General features: G+C 40.3%; 1 protein-coding gene across 1 annotated transcript; it reads right to left on the bottom strand.

Moving 5' to 3' along the window:
- Positions 1-90: 90 nt before the first annotated feature.
- stk24b (serine/threonine kinase 24b (STE20 homolog, yeast)) lies at positions 91-16,411 on the bottom strand. Its single transcript, XM_085399671.1, has 11 exons — positions 15,638-16,411; positions 12,538-12,768; positions 8,782-8,838; positions 7,823-7,931; positions 7,386-7,543; positions 4,504-4,689; positions 4,270-4,418; positions 3,982-4,105; positions 3,691-3,759; positions 3,033-3,169; positions 91-2,934 (listed from the first exon to the last, which is right to left on the bottom strand). Exons 1-11 carry the CDS (start codon positions 15,677-15,679, stop codon positions 2,898-2,900), a joined length of 1,299 nt encoding a protein of 432 aa, XP_085255797.1. The 5' UTR covers positions 15,680-16,411; the 3' UTR covers positions 91-2,897.
- Positions 16,412-18,062: the final 1,651 nt, after the last annotated feature.

An 18,062-nucleotide genomic window follows, 5' to 3' on the forward strand; every position in this document is an offset into this window, starting at 1 on the left:
TAACAGGAGATAATCTGGCACCACACACAGCTTCCTCAGTAAGAAATCTTCGTTATTGAAAGTCTGAATTAATTTTGGGCTTGAAGAACACTGTCATGTTATGGCTATTCAATGCTCCAATGCTCTGACACTAAACATCTATGTCAGCGGTGGTTTCTTCCACATATGCAATGACATCATTTAAAATCAGTGTCTACGTTCTTACAATTCTGTAACTGAATATGCCTTCAAATACAAATGATTGCAGCTAGTTTGATGACTGGGTGGATTTGTCTTTCAGTGCAAGAAGGTAGTATTCACCATTCTTGCCCAAAGTACTTACCACAAAAAAACATACAAGTTATTGTGATTACAATAAATCATACTCATGAACTATATATTAGAAATGGTTTATATCATATCTGGGTAATTACTTGGTGCTAATTATTTAGCTTTAAAAAGAGGACACTGACTGTAGTAAATATAGCTCAGTTTGCCATTTCTCTGGTCTCACTGGCATTTAATGTCAGTAAATAAAATACTGCCTCAGCCTCCTAGTAGATGCACTTGCCAGATCTGGTGATCAAGAACAAACCTATTGTTGCATTAACAGGTTCATGTTGTATTAACAGGTTCATGTTGTGTAGTGTCTCTACTGCAGTTTTAATTATCTTTCACTGTAGCTGTCGACCAATGTGCTCCAGTCACTGTGACTTTGAGGCAGTTACTATCCTAAACTGCCAGAAGCTCCCCTTCTGTGTTCTGGGAATTTTGAATAAGAACAGGACTTTTTCTTTCCTACCTAAAAACAAACAACAAGCAAATGTATACTTTACCATGCTGGGGAATTGCTTTAGCGTCCTTTAGAAACACTTGTGAATGTGGCACAATGGTAGGGGAAGTGGAGTAACTAAATTCCTGAATGGTGTTGAAGGAGTTTCCAGTCTACAAACACAACTCCTGAAAAGTAAATGTGGCCATTATGTTCTCAGTTAGATTAGATCTTTATTTCTCATGTCACTTTGAAAGCTTATAAGGAGCTTAAATTTAACTTGGGGATTCTCAAATGACACAAGCAAAGATTATATACAGTATTATAAACTGTCAGCTATGATAAAGGAGACCAAATGTACACATTTTGTTATTTTCGTAGCATATGTTTTTCTGTAAGTTACAGATTTTTTTTTTGTTGTTGCCAGAGGCAGGTGCTGATATCCATAAAGCATTCCATATTTCCATACTTAACTCTTTGCAGTTATAAAAATATCACATATTTCTTAATTTCTTTCAGTCCCTGTGTTGACAAGTGCGTCTTGATGCAACTCACCAACATTATTGCTGCATTAGCACAGTAGTAAATTCTGGAACTCTTAAGTAAACATATATAGTAAAACATGGCTATTAGCAAATTTTTGTTTTTTTTTTACAGGTTTCTTTAAATACTTGACACACTTTCAAAGTGCAAAAAAACTGATCTGAAAACTAGAAAAAAAAAAGGTGCAAATCATACTACAAAGATCTGGTGAAAGCATAAAAGAAGACATGGCACTTCTATAGCACGGTGTGGAGGTGAGAACAGAAATGTGTGAGGATAATAAAGATGGCATTGGATTCTGCAGCTTGGCTTGTGCTGATCAATAGTTTAATTTGGCCATGAGCAAAGTTTTTTGTGGATTGATTGCCTTCTTGGGGCCTTGCCATTTTTTCCTCATCTCCATGATGAGTTTCTAAACACTGCTAAGGAGAAATTACAAGCCGAGGAATAATAATACTTCACATATCAGCATTCGATTACCCCTAAAGGTTCCTCTTTGTAATTGTCCTAACTTCATCTTGACCTACAAAATTTCAAAACTGACTTTAATTGTCTAAACGTAAGTACAGGTAGCAGTTTTCCTCCTGACTAAAGAAACAAAGGAAATTCTTCTGCCACTAAACAAAGTCAGCTTAGTAACAAAGTTAGTTTGATTCAGCAGGTGATTGAAATGTGAGATTGAAACCAAGTCACTTTGGAAAAAAAACCCCAAAAACCCCAAAACACTGATGAATCTCACTCACTGATAAGTCAAAGAAAACTGATGTAATGCCAGAACACAGATTTGTGTGTATCTGTAAAGGCAAGGCATTTTCTGTTCTTACTGTTGGAGTAACTTTAAATATCTGCTTTTAAACATTATCAGTATCTACAAAATGCGCATGACCATTTTGTACACAGTGATTCAATTCCCGCAATGACAACTTGTATTCATGTACAGCATGGCCCCCCACCCCCCGCGCCATTGGAGGACAAATTCCACTTAAAGCACTTTACCTGAGGTTTCCTTATGAATGCTGCAATTTGCCTAAGCAGGGAGTCTTACTTGCGTGAGAGAACACATGAACACGCAGTCACAGGTACACGCGCACGCACGCACACACAGCTTGCACACTAAGATAATAACCCTGCAGGTTCATCAAGCATGCTTTCAGAGGTTTGGGGAGGATATGATTCCTACTTTGGGAGTGGGGGAGGGGTAGGGCGGCTGAAGTCTTGTTGTGGATTTTGGGGAGATTTTTTTGGCTCCTTGTGGACTCTGCTGTGTGAGGCTGGAGAAGTCTCCTGTACACAGAGCCCAGCATCGCTGACATCACTCTGACTGAGTTTGTCCCATCAAAGCCTTTCCAGCAGGTCTTGCTGCTCCCTTAACTTCTCCTTATTACTGAATAAAAGAAGCTCTCCAGAGGTTCCTTCTTTTCCTCTGATTTGGAGTTCAGTCATTTTTATAGGCCAGGTTAGCACCCCGCCCTACACAAAGAGGTCACATGTGGTCAGCTGGTATTGAATGACATCACCCCTGACTTTGAACCCTCTGATCTGGCTGCGGTGTTGGATGGGGGGGTAGGGGCTTGGGAGAGCAGGGCTGGGACAGAACCAATCACTAAGTGGAGGAAGTGGATGTCTTGCTTGTGGAGAAACTGGAAGAAAGAAGAGACAAGTATAAAACAGATTAATGGCATCTTCTGCTTTGTATAGTTACTGACTTCTGAGCACTAAATCTGAGGGAAGCTGTTACCTCTGGAGCCTGTGCACCATGTGAGCAACCAATGAATCAGAGATGCCAGGGTAGGCCTCCTCAGCCAGCAGGATAGCCTCTTTCAGCTCATCCAGGACCAAGGGGTTCCCGTTCACCTGTTCCTGTCGTGCCTTCAGCTGGGAGGTAGAACACAGGGAAGGAGCCACACACTTTGTTAATCTAATGACACAAAGACACAATACAAAACTACACATCTAAGGAGCTAGAAACGGTTGAGCATTAATTTTGCACAACAGGAAGAAGTGGTGACATGTTGTTTATCTTTATATACCACATATGTTCTGAAAACGCAGTCACTCAAAATGTAAAAACAAAATAAAACTGCTTGTTTGATTGAGTTTAGTCAATTAATTTGAATGTTTAGATGAGTGAAACAGACAAAGGGAAATTACTCAATGGAAGCCCTGCTTGAAAACCATGGAAACGCAGCAAAGTTCATTTGGACAACACCAAAAACTATGTGAGCGAAAGAATGAGTCACACACAAATTACAGTTCCCAAAATATTCAGTGTGAAAAACAAGTCTCGTCTATAGTTTGCAGAAATCCACCACAGCTACACGAGTCAGACCAAGTGAGAAGTGATGGCTGTGGAGGAGAACAACTACTCAGCTGATCGTCCACATGAAGCTGCTTACCTCAGATAATGCAGGAGAGATAACAGTGGCCAGGCTCTGTGAATAAGGCCTCTTTGGAATGTCTTTTTTCTGTGTTAAAAGAAAATAAAGAAGTGCACTTACAGGGGATTAAAAAACAAAAAATTCTCAATTTCCCCAAATAACATCACAACTTTTTATCACAGTAAAGTGCGCATAAGCTGCAGATACACTACGTCAAAGTAGGAAAATGGAGCTGGCTAAGGAGCCAGATGGATAAAGTGTCAAATTAAAAAATTTTAAAAACTAAACAAAAATCCATTCATGGCTGACCTGATCTGTTGTTCCTGACTGGCCATCCCCATTCTGCAGCTTCTTGGGGTCCTTCTCTCGGATGGTGAAGATCCAATCATCACTACCAAAGTCATTCCCACCTGAGGCCTGGCCATCCTGCTCTCTGATTGGACAGATATTAAAGAGGATTTTGGACATTTATCAGGATGAGTGATAAAGTCATGCATGTTAAGTGCTTCCAGCTCATCAGAACAAAGCAGCACAGAGATGAATGCATTTTTTCGTTAATGAAAATTCACTTCACAGTTAAAGACATTTTGGACTTACGAGTCGGACTCGTCGGAACTGGATTCTGTGGTTCTAGACTGCTCTGCCTTCCACCTTTTGTACTTGTCCACCAGTTCGGTCAGGTAGGACGTCTTCTTCGCATGACGGACGATCAGCTTATGCTTCAGCAGCTCTTTGGCAGTTGGTCTCTGTAAAAACAAAGCTTTGAGATGAGCATGTGATGCAGTCTGAAAACTCTGTACAGACAGCAAAACAAAACTTAATATTACTTACAAAACTAGGCTCTTTGTTGAGGCAGGCCTCGACAAATTCCTTGAGTGGTTTACTGTAGTTGCCCTCCAGTGTGGGCGGATTGTTCTTTGGGATGAGGAATAAAACCTTCATTGGATGGAGATCTGAATGGGGCGGCTCACCCTTTGCCAACTCAATAGCAGTGATGCCCAGAGACCAGATATCAGCCTGGAACACACAGAAGATAAATATAAGATAAACTAAATGTAAGAGTTCTCGTTATACCTTGGAGTGACTGACCGATGACTGTGGAGCTGTGGACATCCTTTACTTTGTGACAAAGAAGCTAAAAACAACTAAAAATAACTAAATTCCACAAAGCTAGATAAAGAAAAAGATCATTTGTGGTCAAGTAGTGAAAATAACAACTAAATCTGGGTGCAGTTCCCCCCTCCAGGGGCAAGGGTACCTAGACCCGGTTTGTAGAGTACGCTTGGGGAGTGTGATCGTGTGTACAGCGTCTCTTTATGTCTGTCTCCACGTTGGTTGAGTGTGGAGTGAGTGCATATGAGAGCATGAGGGGGGGAATGGATGTTTGTGTCTGTGTGTGCCTGTATGTCTGTGTCTATATGTCAGGCTGGGTATCAGACGCCACCTCTCTGGGGACACCTCAGGCCCTCCAAGGTTTGGAGGCCTATCTCCACCTACCACCACTTCCCCTGCCGGTGGCGGACTCCCTCAGGTGTCGGTGCGTTGGTGGTTCTTTGTGTCTGGGGGTGGGCGTCCAGGTACACACCGGCTCACTCCTTGGCGGCCGCTTATCGGGGCCTGGAGCCTGGGGCTCGCTCGGGCCCCTTCGGGGGTGGGGTGCCCCCGGCCTCTCGGCCTGGGGCTCGGTCACTCAGGCACAGCTGGCGGCCGGCGGAGCTCACGGGCGCGTCACTGCAACTCCCCCTGGCTTCTGCTCCGCGGCTGCTGAGTGAACCCTCATCTGGGACTCTCCTCAGCTCTTTCTGGGACAGTGGCGCGGCTGCCCCTCTGTTGGTCTTCCATGGTCTCTTGTGTTCTGGGGGCCTCTGGATGTCTGGAGTTTTGATCTCCTCCATACCTGCTTCACACCCTGGAGGACGGGGCTGTGGCCCCCCCACACTCCCTAGCAGATCGTTACATGGAGAAACCTTTGGAATACAAGCGCGCTGATCCACACAGGTATGCACACGGGTGTTCACTGCTCGTAGACCCAAATTACACCTTTCTTGGCTGCTACTTCGAAGCACATCTGTCCTGCGTGCTGCACAACAACATTGAATATTTAGTATTTACTGCTGTTTACACTTAGCTAGATTAATGCGATGGTGTTGTGTTTAGTATGTTGCTTTGTTTTTTTTTTGTCTTTTTTTGCTTGTTTTCTATTCTTCTCTCAACAGGTGATCCAGGAGATTTTTATTTTTTTTCTCCCCCCCTTTCTCACTGTCCCTCTCCCCTTCTGTTTTTCCTTTCCTTCCTCTTTCTTTCTCCCTTTCCTATCTCTCACTCATGTCTGTCCCGTCTGTAACATCTGAAAATAAAATATAATAAATAATAAAAACAAAGATCGACCAAATGGACCAATACGGCAATGCCACGATGATCCATTTGGCAAAGTAAATCCATTGGGTATCCTTGTTGGTCTTCAGACAACAATTCTGATGGCTAAAGAACCAAATGGGACAGGCGAGGAAAAAAAAAAAAAAGAAACAAAAATCTGGTTTTAAAAAAAAAAAAGACAATTCTTCAATTTTACCATCATCAGGTCCCAATCAGCCCAAATAGCAAAGAGAAATAAAAAATGCATGCTATGGAAGAGTTCGGGTCTTAGGAGGTTAAAGCTCAGTGGATAGTCGACCACAGTGCTTCACAGAGTCGCACCAGGCTAAGATTTAACCCAAATGTACCAAATGATTTTAAAATGATGCAGATGCTGATGGAAGCATTTCCATGTAAAACAAGTTTCTCATTAAGGATAACAATGACCTATATGGTACAATGGTAAAAAAAGAAAAAAAAAAGAAAAAAAAAAAAGCGAAAAAAAAGAAAAAAGAAAATAACAACTAAAAAAAGTTCATTTTAAGGCCACACATGTACTTTGTTATCCACTAAAAGACTAATTACAGACAACCAAGACTCTTCTTGCGAGTTTATATGTGCCGGCTGGACGAACCATTACTGATGTCCTTTTGGTCACAAGTCACTCTGGTAACTCACATCTTTCCTCTGCTGCTCATAGGGAGCCAGCGCCCACTTCAGAAAGTTACTCCTGTTCTATGTGGCATTTACCATCCTTTTAAGAAATGCACAGAGCAGTCAACCAACAACAATAATAATTAATTACTTAACACCCATTTCCACAAACAGTTAATGGATGAAACGAAGGACCAGTTTGCAGGACTGTTATTCCATTTCTTAAGGAGATGACTTTCAGATACTGTTCACCTGCTGCAGAAAGTGGACATGAAATGCAGCACAATCTCAATGAAGTGGGCACCAGTTCGACATGGTAGCTGTCACTTTGAAAGCAGCTGAAAGCACATGTGCTGCTGCAGGCTGCTCTTCCTACGCTGTGTGCATCAGCCTAAGCTGACATAACTCTAACACTATTACAACCACATGACTGGTAAAGATGCTATTTTCATTGTCACCGGTCTTTCATAGCGTCTGTTAAAAAATATATGTAATGGATTTATACTGACCATGTTTTCAATTGCTGTCGAGGAAAGCTTTTAGACAGCTCTATGTACAAGTTATTCACAGTTTTCTTTTTTGTGTCATTTTAGCATCGTGAAAACTTTGAAGTTTACATTTACAGCAGAGTGTAGCCTGAAAGATTGCCAGAGGAATGTAAGTCAACGTAGCTGTGTACACTATGTAACTGGCTCCGAACTCACCTTGGAATCATAGGCCGACTGTTTGATGACCTCAGGGGCCATCCAAAAGGGGGTGCCCACAAAAGTGTTGCGTTTGATCTGGGTGTCTGTGAGCTGCCCGGCAACACCAAAATCAGCCAACTTTACTTCTCCTTGCTCAGACAGCAGAACGTTGGCAGCTGCAAAAGGAACAAGAAGGATAGCTGATGTGATCCAGCCTTGCTACTGTTTCAGACAATTCTCTTAATGCCATTTATCTACATCACCAATTTCTATAATAAAGAGGGAACGGTCAGATAGCTTTCAGAGAACTGCTGCAATGTTCATCTCAAGTGAACAACATCATAATGAAAGAAACTAAGTGGGTGTCAAAACCATGATATTTGTGTTCACTCCCTGAAGCCTAAACAGCTGAAACATGTGTCCTCTAATTATAGCACTCAAAGTCAGTTGGCTACCTTTGATATCCCTGTGGATCTTTTTCTCAGAGTGCAGGTACTCCAGGCCCTTGAGGATCTCTCTTAGGATCGTGGCGATCTGGGTCTCATCCAGAGCTCCAGGCTCCATCTTTGGAAAAAAAACCAAACAAGCAAACAAAAACTATGAGCTGTGGGTTTCAGCAGAGTTGTCTTCACGGAGATGACTGCTCATTTTCTGTGAGAAACATGTAAAAACCAGAAATAACGACTGAGCACACATACTACTATAGCCAGTACATTTATATCCTTTACATGGTCTTGGGTCAGGTTGACGTGTCTATACAGACATGTCACAGATACAAACACACAATTATGGTTACATTATTATAATCTGAGCACAGGGAAGTCTTTCACCCTCAACATGACCAAAAGTTTTAGCTGTCAGAGGACTTTAGAGTTCATATTTGTTAATTGTATTCGAACAGAGACTAATTGCAATCAGTAAACATACATGTTTTCTCTACTGTTTGAAACTGAGATGAAGACAATAACTGTTAATAGTTCTATGTCAGACTAGGTTTTAAAACCCCAAATACATCCTCAGTCAGTGTGACCTGTGAAGCAAAAGTGAAGACAATACAGGTTTTGTGTACAGTGATAAACAGTGATAGTGACACTTGTGTTGTTTACTACTATTGCAATACAATGCTGTTTCAGTAGATGTACATTTTGAATTATGTAGTGTGCCATCAATCCCAGCAGTTCCTGTAAAAAGGACAGACTCATTTTACTGCTTCTAAGCTCGAAGCGCTGATAAAATGTTGTTCAGTCTCATTAACACAAATTTACAGAAATTTTCTATGGACAACATACAACATTTTGACCCATATACACATTGGGCTTGAGATGTGAACAAACACTGTCAATACTATATAAAGGAAAGAGTGTCAGAGGTTTTCTTTTGACAACTATTGTACTGGGTTGAGAGAACCACTTACCAAATCTAATGCTGAACCGCCACCTAAATATTCCATAATGATCCATAGCTTTGTGTCCTGGAATGGTAAACAGGAAGAATGAAAAGAGAAGACATTGAGTACTTTGGCATATTTGTGGGTGAAAGATATACAGTTGCTTTTTTAAGTTTAGTTTACTTTTTGCATAGTGACAAGTATGTTACAGGATCCAGAGAACACACCACTGCATTTATAGCTTCAGCTAGTTTGCAGTGATATTTAGATTCGGACCATAATGTGATACTTAGGCCACGTCCACACATACGGGTATTTTTGAGAACAGAGAAAAAAATCCCGTCCACACGTAAACGCAAAAAAGAAGGAAAACACTGCTAGGAACATGCCATGGTGATATATTCCTAACCGTGTAGAAATGTTGGCCAATCAGAAGTCTAGAAGCCTGGGTGGGAAAGAGTAAACAAAGATGGTGCATAGAACTGAGTCCTATGTATGGAGGAACAGTAACTGTGTGTGTATATGTAAGCATTTAAACACTGCAGTGAGTAAAATTAACAGTAACAGTATTTTGTCTAAAGTCCGCCAATGTATAAATTAATTTCACCAAAACAATAACGTGGCACACAGTGTGACGTGAAAAAAGGCGCACACCTTTGACGCTGTGTTTTCTCTGTTTTCCTCGTCCACACGTAAATGCAAAAATTGAGTTTTAGAAAATATCCACGCTGGCAGGAGTTTTTAAAAATCTGTTTTCAGTGACCGAAAACGCAGTTTACATGTGGACGAAAGGTGCAAACGCATAGAAAAATCTGCGTTTTCAAAAATACCTGAGTACGTGTTGATGTAGCCTTAGAATCCCCGTTGTCATGCGCACACATACAAATGCAACTAAAAACACATCTCTGGTGGGTGTCTTGAGTCATTTTTAGGCTAATCCCCATTAAATTTTGGATTATTTGTTGGAAACGTGGGCAGCAGAAGGAAGTTCATTGTATATCTCATCAAATTTGCTCAATGTCAAGTTCGACTAAACATCTTGTGTTAATGCAGGAGTAACTTGGAATACATGTAATCAGGTACTTAAGTTGCACAGACACACATGTAAGAAGTAACTAAAGTCGACCTCAGTAAAGGCCTGGCAGAGCATCTCATGTGTTCCAGATTCCAGAATTCTCATTCCAGTAATAATGGTGGTCAAATGCTTATGTGGGACCAAGTCATTGTTTTGCAAGTCTCAAGTAAGTCTCAAGTCTTTATCCTCAAGTCACAAGTCAAGTCTCAAGTAATGTCAGGCAAGTCAGAGTCGAGTCTCAAGTCACTGGTGTAAAAGTCCGAGTAAAGTCACAAGTCTGAAACTTTGAATTTCAAGTCCTTTCGAGTCTTAAAAAAAAAAAAGCATGTTGCAGTTATATGCTAAATGTAAATATTAGACCATGTGATTTTTAAATCTGTGTTTTTCTCAACACATGACAAAATAGTGAACTTAGAAAATATACACAAATTGTGAAATTGCATCTCTTTAAAATGCAGCTCAATTAAACTTAGCTCCAATAATAATTTTCAACGACAGTTCTGAGATAAGCTGCATGTTATTCTTGGATGCACTTGTAGGGCCGGCTTTAAAATCGCATGACAAAAATATCATACACATTAAAAAAAACTGTATCACCAATCGAGCCTGGACAACATTTGCTAGTTAGATGAAGTCAGCTATCTCATCATAGCAAAAGAGAAGGACCACCTACTGTTCTTTATGCAACTTCAACTGTTGGACAAAGTTGGAAGTTGTTCCATCTCTGTCTGTGATTCTCTGCTTGGATGTTTTGCATATTGCATTTCGGTTTTTTGTTGACTACTTCATAGTTTATGTACCTGAAAAAAATAACTCCTTGCAGCATTTTCGAGGGTTTTTTTTTCTTTAAAAAAAAAAAAAAAAATCTGGTTAATTTGATTGGCTGTGCTACAGCTCACGCACATATACGTACGGAGTGTGGTTTGAATAAATGAATTGAATTAATGGTGCACACTTTCTATATAATATGCGTGTTACATTTTATATTTGGGGTGAAATATCAAGTCTCTTCAAGTAAACCGGTTCAAGTCCAATTCAAGTCCCAGGTCATTGGTGTAAAAGTCCAAGTCAAGTCACAAGTCTTAGAACATTTTTTCAAGTCAAGTCTAAAGTCATAAAATTAATGACTCGAGTCCACACCTCTGACACCAAGCACGGGAATAAATATCGCTGTAATTTGGGGCTTTTAATGATTTGTTTGTATCGTTCTTTTCCCAGGCTGGACTGATTGTACAGCATACAGATTTAATGGCTTTAAAAGAAACAAGACGACCAAAGCAGGGTCAAAAGTACACATGAAGGCTCAACGGTATATACACTCTCTTAAAATCATTTAAAACCACTTTTAATAACTGGTGCTATACCCTGCTAATATTTGGTTAAATGTCTCTTAGCAAGCTGCACCTCAACTAGATGCTTTCGCAGAAAAGCTTTGATGTCTTCATGCTTCATTATTTAATCCATCTTGTGCGATGTACCAGCAGAACTGGCAGCAAAACAGCCTTAGCACGATGGTACTGTTACCATGCTTGACAGCTGGTACAGAGGCTTTAGGTTTGAAAGCCTCATCTCCACTCCTCTAATTATACCTCTTTTCATTGTAGACAAGCAGCTCAATCTTTTTCTTGTCTGAGACGAACACAAAAAACATATCTCCGGAAGGTAATTGTTTGTCCATGTGGACGACTAAATTTCAGTCAAACCAAAAGATGTCGATTTTGGAGCAGGGCCTTTTTTCTTGATCTGCAACCTCTCAGACCATGGCGGTGTCAAACTCGCTTCACTGTGGGCAGTGAGGCTGGTGTTCCAGGAGTTTTCTTAACAGACTTGGTCTTTATGTCATCCCTGAACATGCTAACCAATTTCCTCTCATCTGGAGCTGACTTTTTGAGTATTCCTCAAGATCAAACTGGTGAAAACATCTGAATAACTTGTACTTGTGTAGTTTCAGCTGATGGTTTCTGAATCTGCAGTTGTTTAGAAATGGCTCCAAGAGACCTCCCAACTTGTGTAAATCTACAATTATCCTTCTTATTAAGATCCTCACAGAGTTCCTTGAATTTTTCAAGACATTTTTTCTTATCAGAACTGGTCAATCTAATGAGTGTTGTCAAACAAATCCTTTTGATGCTGGCAAAGACAAATTACCAGTAGTCAATCATTTTCACTAACAAGACGTCAACAGGCCTTGACCATATCAAGTTAAAATACACTATAAAACCTTCAGGACCATTAATTAAACTGGTTTTAAATCACTGAATTAAATGATTAAAGAGAGTGTAAGTATAAACCTCCATGTACAGTTTTGACGCCAAGTGATGAGAAAATCCAAAATGGATTTAGATTTGACTTGTGCACATTAAAGCTGTATGTTGTATAATCATTCCACCCTGGCAAAACCCACAAAAAGAAATAAACCCCCCCACAAAATATCATGACATTTATGCCTGTGACAAGCATATGTACACTTCTTACCATAATTGTATACAAATATTAAATGTTTTGCCAGCATGCACAGTCATCTTTGATTCTCTGAAAACAGAATACTAAAGCTAAGTCTACAATTAAATCAGATCTTGACTGTTTGATGTCAAATCCACTGCGGTGGTGTAAAGAGCCAAAATTAGACCAAATGTTTATAAATACGTATGAACCTGAAAGTATGCTGCTGATTGCAACCTTGCTTTTGTGTGAGAAACAAACATCACCTTCAGGTATGAGCCATAGTACTTGGTGATAAAGGGGCTGTCGCACTGGCTCAGCACAGTGATCTCTTGCTGGATGTCTTCGATCTCGTCCTCTGCTTCCTCTAGATCTATGATCTTGATCGCCACGACCTTCTGTGTACGGTTGTCGATGCCTTTGAATACCTCACCAAATGAACCCTTGCCAATGCGCTCAAGCTTGGTGAACAGCTCCTCTGGGTCCACTCTAGCATTCTGATGTTTGACAGGCAGGGGAAACAAAACAAAGGCGGAAAGGGAAGATGGATTGAAAAAGCAAAACACAAAACAAACAAACAAAAAAACATAAAAGAAAGGAATGTTTAAAAAGAAATCAGCCTTGGGGAACAAACAGGAAACACCAGCAGGGTGCCATTCTTACAGGACACATTAATTCACTCATTGCAACACCTTTTGTTTGTGTACACAAAAAGAAAGACACAGGAGAATGAAAGGGAAAAGTGTAAAAATTGGACAGCATGCAGGTTAAGAAAGCATTAAAAACAAACAAACAAACAAACAAACAAACAAACAAAAAACAAAAACCCAAAATGTAAACGGAAGGCAACATTTTAGTCGAGCTACCCCTTTGGGGTTTACTGTGCGCTCATCATTTTCTTCATTAATTTTTTTGAAACAAAACAAGCAAACAAACAAAAGACCCCCCCCCCCCCCCCCCAAAAAAAAAAAACAAAAAAAAACAAAAAACATATAGAAGAGAAAAACAATGACCAAATTAAACTTTCAAAAAGGCTGAGTTACTGTTCTCATGATTATTAGTAAATGAAACGTTGTAGCTCTGCTTTGGACTCTCTAGGCCTGAGGCAGCATGTATAAACACACATTAAAAATCTTAATACGCTGAGGACTTAAGTCTGACTGCAGTAAAAACATCTAAGATTAAGTCAATCAACCCGTATGAGGCTTTCAAGGGGACTTGGAGATCAGGGCTACTTAACATGAATCATACATTCATGTCATTACTCATATATCATATACAGTATATAAGCATACAGATACATACACTATACAGACAAAAGTATTGGGCCACACCATTCTGAATTCAAATGTTTTCAGTCACATATGCACGGGTGTATACAAATCAAGCACCTAGCCAAGCAGCCTGCCTTTACAAACGGTTGTGAGAGAATGGGCTGTTCTAAAGAGCTCAATGAATTTGAGTGTGATTAACACATTAGTTACAGTGAAATATCTAGGCACGAAGAAATTTCTAAGAGCTAATATTAAAAGATGTAAGCCTTTAGGAACCACAGCAACGGATTGACAAAGTGACAGAGCATGTAATATTGCACAGCAGGGTCGCCAAGTGCTGAGGCTTAGTTACTAACACTCTGCTGACTCAGTAAGTTCAACATCAGCACAAAAAATGTGCATTGGGAGCTTCTTGACATGGGTTGCCATGATTGAGCAGCTCAAGCAGTTGTATGTGTAGGTGGTAGAGGGTGTGATATAGCTCATGATACAAGAAAATTTTTGTAATACTTTAAAAATACTTTCTATCTAGAATGTTGTATCTTAAATACTTAAAGTCCTGCTAGCATCTCCTCCTTCATAGCCTGGTCGCACTTAACACTGTTTCTGCCTCACGTGGTGAAACACATTTGTCATTTCCAGCTTTTGTGGTAACACTGTTCTTACATATTTTACAAAGTGCTGTGCTTTGTTAGAGACAGTTTAAGTAGCTCCTTTTTAGGTACTAACCCGCTGTCAGAGACTGACACATGGTTCTCAGACAAGACCACAGTAGGGAATGTAAACGCATAGCATTACTATATTAATGATATCACCATATGACATATTTATCTCATGTAAAAATTTGTACAGGTATTTTTGTGATATCATACACAGCTCTTGTACGTCTTATTTCCTTTGACAAGTTTTACATGCTGCCTGTTTAACACTGAGTAACTGCTTTTGCCTGATTTTAAATCGTTTGAGCAGTCACACAGAAAAGCTTAACACTCTGGAGTGCTTATGATGGAAAAACTGAAAGTGTGCTTAGTGAATTCACTGAAAACTGTATCGGTGGGGCCGGTGGATAGTAACACTGAGTGTATCTGAGTGGGGTATGAAAAAACCTTTAACACCACAGGAAGTGAACTAAAATTACTGAATTCTCAAGAGGCTGTTATGTGGGAAACACAGGACTAGGCACCAACAAAAACAACTTCTTTTTTTGACCTCTCTGAGCAAAGGCAGGGTCAATGTGTCCATTTTGAGATTACTAAAAAATGAAGCCACTGGTTTAAACAAGGAGGAACCCTTCTGTCAAAGGGTGCCTTTAAATCCAATTTTCCAAGGAAAAAACCATTGACTCTGCGAGTAAAATGTGTTACAATTTCTCCAAATTGTGGACTGGCAGGCAACAACGATGATTTAGCGTGCTTTTGTGTTGTGCAGACTCATATAACATAAACCTAACCTTTGTATACTTTCAGTATGAGTTACTATGTATTAACTGAGGTAGCCGTTGGCTAATCCCAAAAGCTTCTCTACTTCTGATATGCATCTTGTGTTTACTAACAAGCCTGCAAAGACAGCATAATCTGGTGCGTGAGGCAGTTTACATTAGGAACAGTTATCTGCTCTAGTCATCTGCCCAACACAAGCTCTACAGGCGCAGTAAGGATACGTGAGATGCAGGAACAAAGTTCCAGCTTGCACGTCTCTGCACAACGGCACGTGAGAGCTCAATATTTCCTTCAAGTCATGACTGAAATATCCGAATTTTACCTCTTGCAATTCAAAATATGTGTCATTAAATAGTAGACTTGTTGTCAGTGATACTAACAATGAAAACACATGGAGCAGAAAGGTTAATTAACTTACCCTCGGCACACGCAAGTCTATGTGTTTTGGTAGCTTTTAGAGAATATGTACCTCCGATTTATTCTGCCCAGAGCATGAGGCGAATTGACGCGATGTACCAGAGTACTTAAACGCTTCACTTCACTGAGCCGAGTGGGAGTACAAACTCACAGCAGGGAGGCAAACGATTTAAATTCTGTTCTGACAGTCATCTCGACTACGTATTGCGGACAGACTCCACAGACATTTAACTTACCTGCATCCCCGGCAGGTTACCCTGAACGGGAGAATGGGCCATGGTGATGCTGACTGGTTCTGTAGTGCAGGGCTGAGGTCTGATCGGTTTCACTTCTGTTTACAGTCCCGGCTGTGGTGCCGTTAATGCCCCACAGCGCTCCTGCAGCACACCTAGCTACCCAGATCTGCTCAGAATACCCCCGGTTACTCTCAAACAGGACAATAAAATGTCCTTCCTGCACACGAACTAATGCACTTTTTCTGTATCCGAACAACCTAAGACACCCAAAACAGCTGAGCACGCTAACCAACGTTTGCTAACGCTAACTCTGAAGAAATCCGCAATGTTAGCTTACTAACCAGAAGGCTAGTGTGTTAAATTAATTTTCTCACTCGTAGAAGTAATACCGTTTGCGAAAAAATGATATCTGTAATAAAGTAGCAGCGACGACTGTGTATTTCAAATTTAACCTGATGTCACTTTCTCAAAGCGTATTCTCTAGCTAACGGTGTCGTCAGCTAGCTAACATGATTAGCGGGTTAGCTCCCTGGCCAACGCAGACGACCTGCCAAACGTTCCCTCAGCTTGGACTACAATTCGTCTGCATACGGCAAATGTCACCCACAGAACAGAAACTCTAAGCAACCCAGCTTATATCTTTGCACTAACTCGTCACCCGCTGCTCTACAGGTCTGGCATCCACAGCAAGGATAGTGTCACCAGTGTTTTTGTTTCCTCCCTCATTTTCGTCCCGTACTCTCGGCCATCTTGTCGGTGCCGTGACGCCTGACTGGGCGGATCCGGATCCGAATCAGCAGCAGCATCTTTACTTCTCTCCCACCTAGCAGGTGTTGATGGCAGCTGGATTGATCCTGGGCTCCCAGACTTTATTTGTCTTTTCTTTTTTGAATGACTGAGTGCGAGTTTAATACTAATAAAAAGGATCCATATTTAAACCACAGAATCTCATCTAAGAAGTTCTGTTTGGCCTGTTCTGGTAACACCGCTTTACGGCAAAGAACAAAAACTGTCAATAATTCATAAACGTAGCGTTTTTAAAAAAGACCAAATAGCAGTACCTTGTCTTAAAATGCCTTAAAGTGCAAACATACTTATTTTAATGTTCCCATTAAGGCGTTATGTCAAAATTCAGACATGTTAAGTCCTAATAAGTTTTTTCGGCATTGAATGCATAATCTGTGTAATGACAAATATACTCACTATTCACTATTACTATTTATTCATCACGCGATCATATGTTAAGATAACGGTAAGATAAAAGTAATATGCCCCTTATTTGGAAGGATCATTGAATACGAGAAAAAAATGAATATGTCGTCTTTCTTTCATTGTTTTTTTTCTTCTTAAATTATTATTTTTATTTAATCATTTACTATAAACAAAACCAGCTTGGTAGACCTGACCTTTTACGATGAAACTCAAAGTTTTCCATATTAATACAGTTTATTTAAAACCACCTTTCAAGACACCCAAGGACGCTTAGTAGAATTAAAAACATAGTAGAAGATAAAATAAACAAACAATCAGTTTACAGTGAATATGCAGACTTGGACAGAACCGCTGTTTATTATATCTGGGGGAAGAGAGTTCCACATATTCCTTATTCAACCTATATCAGCCTATAGAATTTATTTCATTTTCTGCCATATTTATGCATGATCAAACTCCATCATAGCCTAAAGAACTCATAATATCCCAAATAATAGATTTCAGTCTCAGACTGCAGGCTTGCTTACTTGTAGTTCAAAGAGTTGCAAAACTTAAAATAAAAAGGCGGGGGCAATTTCCCCCCTGCTTCAAGCAAAAGTTTGACAAGGAATCCAAGAGTTGATGGGTTTGGCCTTAGAAAGCAGTTCACTGTAGCCTGATCATCATTAAATGCCACCATCAACTTAAATATTGATTACTTAGGTAAGTACTTAAGTACTGACGTTCATGCTATTGTCTTGTGTTACTCTTAAGTGAGATTAAACAGTTGCATTATGAATATAGGCTAAATCTAATTGCAACGGTTTTCTATGGCCACCAGAGGAGGGCACCCCGGTATAAACTTCACTGCAGCGGCATCCTGGTCAAACGTGAACTCCGGCACAGGCACAGCATGGCGTGCTGCAGCTAGAAATAATGATGGAATGACCGGAGCATTTCTGTAGCCGGTGTGTAAGACGTTCTGGATAGTGGTAATGGGCATTTGACGTAATATTATGCTTTATATGTTTATATCTGAAATGAGAAGAAAATAATGACAATGGCTGCGGCTGTTTTCAGTGTGGAGGGGGCCTGTGTATGGCGCAGTGGTTGAGAAAATCCACATGGGTAACACCAAACAAGCAGACATTGCTCCATTGCTGTATTGATTGCTGTCGCGGTTAAACTAGATATTAATAACGCACGCAGTACAGTACAGTATTTAAACTGCACC

This window comes from Rhamphochromis longiceps, linkage group LG23 (assembly GCF_057381845.1).
Source record: "Rhamphochromis longiceps isolate RC_006_pf linkage group LG23, R_longiceps_female_GT1.1, whole genome shotgun sequence".
In the NCBI taxonomy this organism is placed as follows: domain Eukaryota; kingdom Metazoa; phylum Chordata; class Actinopteri; order Cichliformes; family Cichlidae; genus Rhamphochromis; species Rhamphochromis longiceps.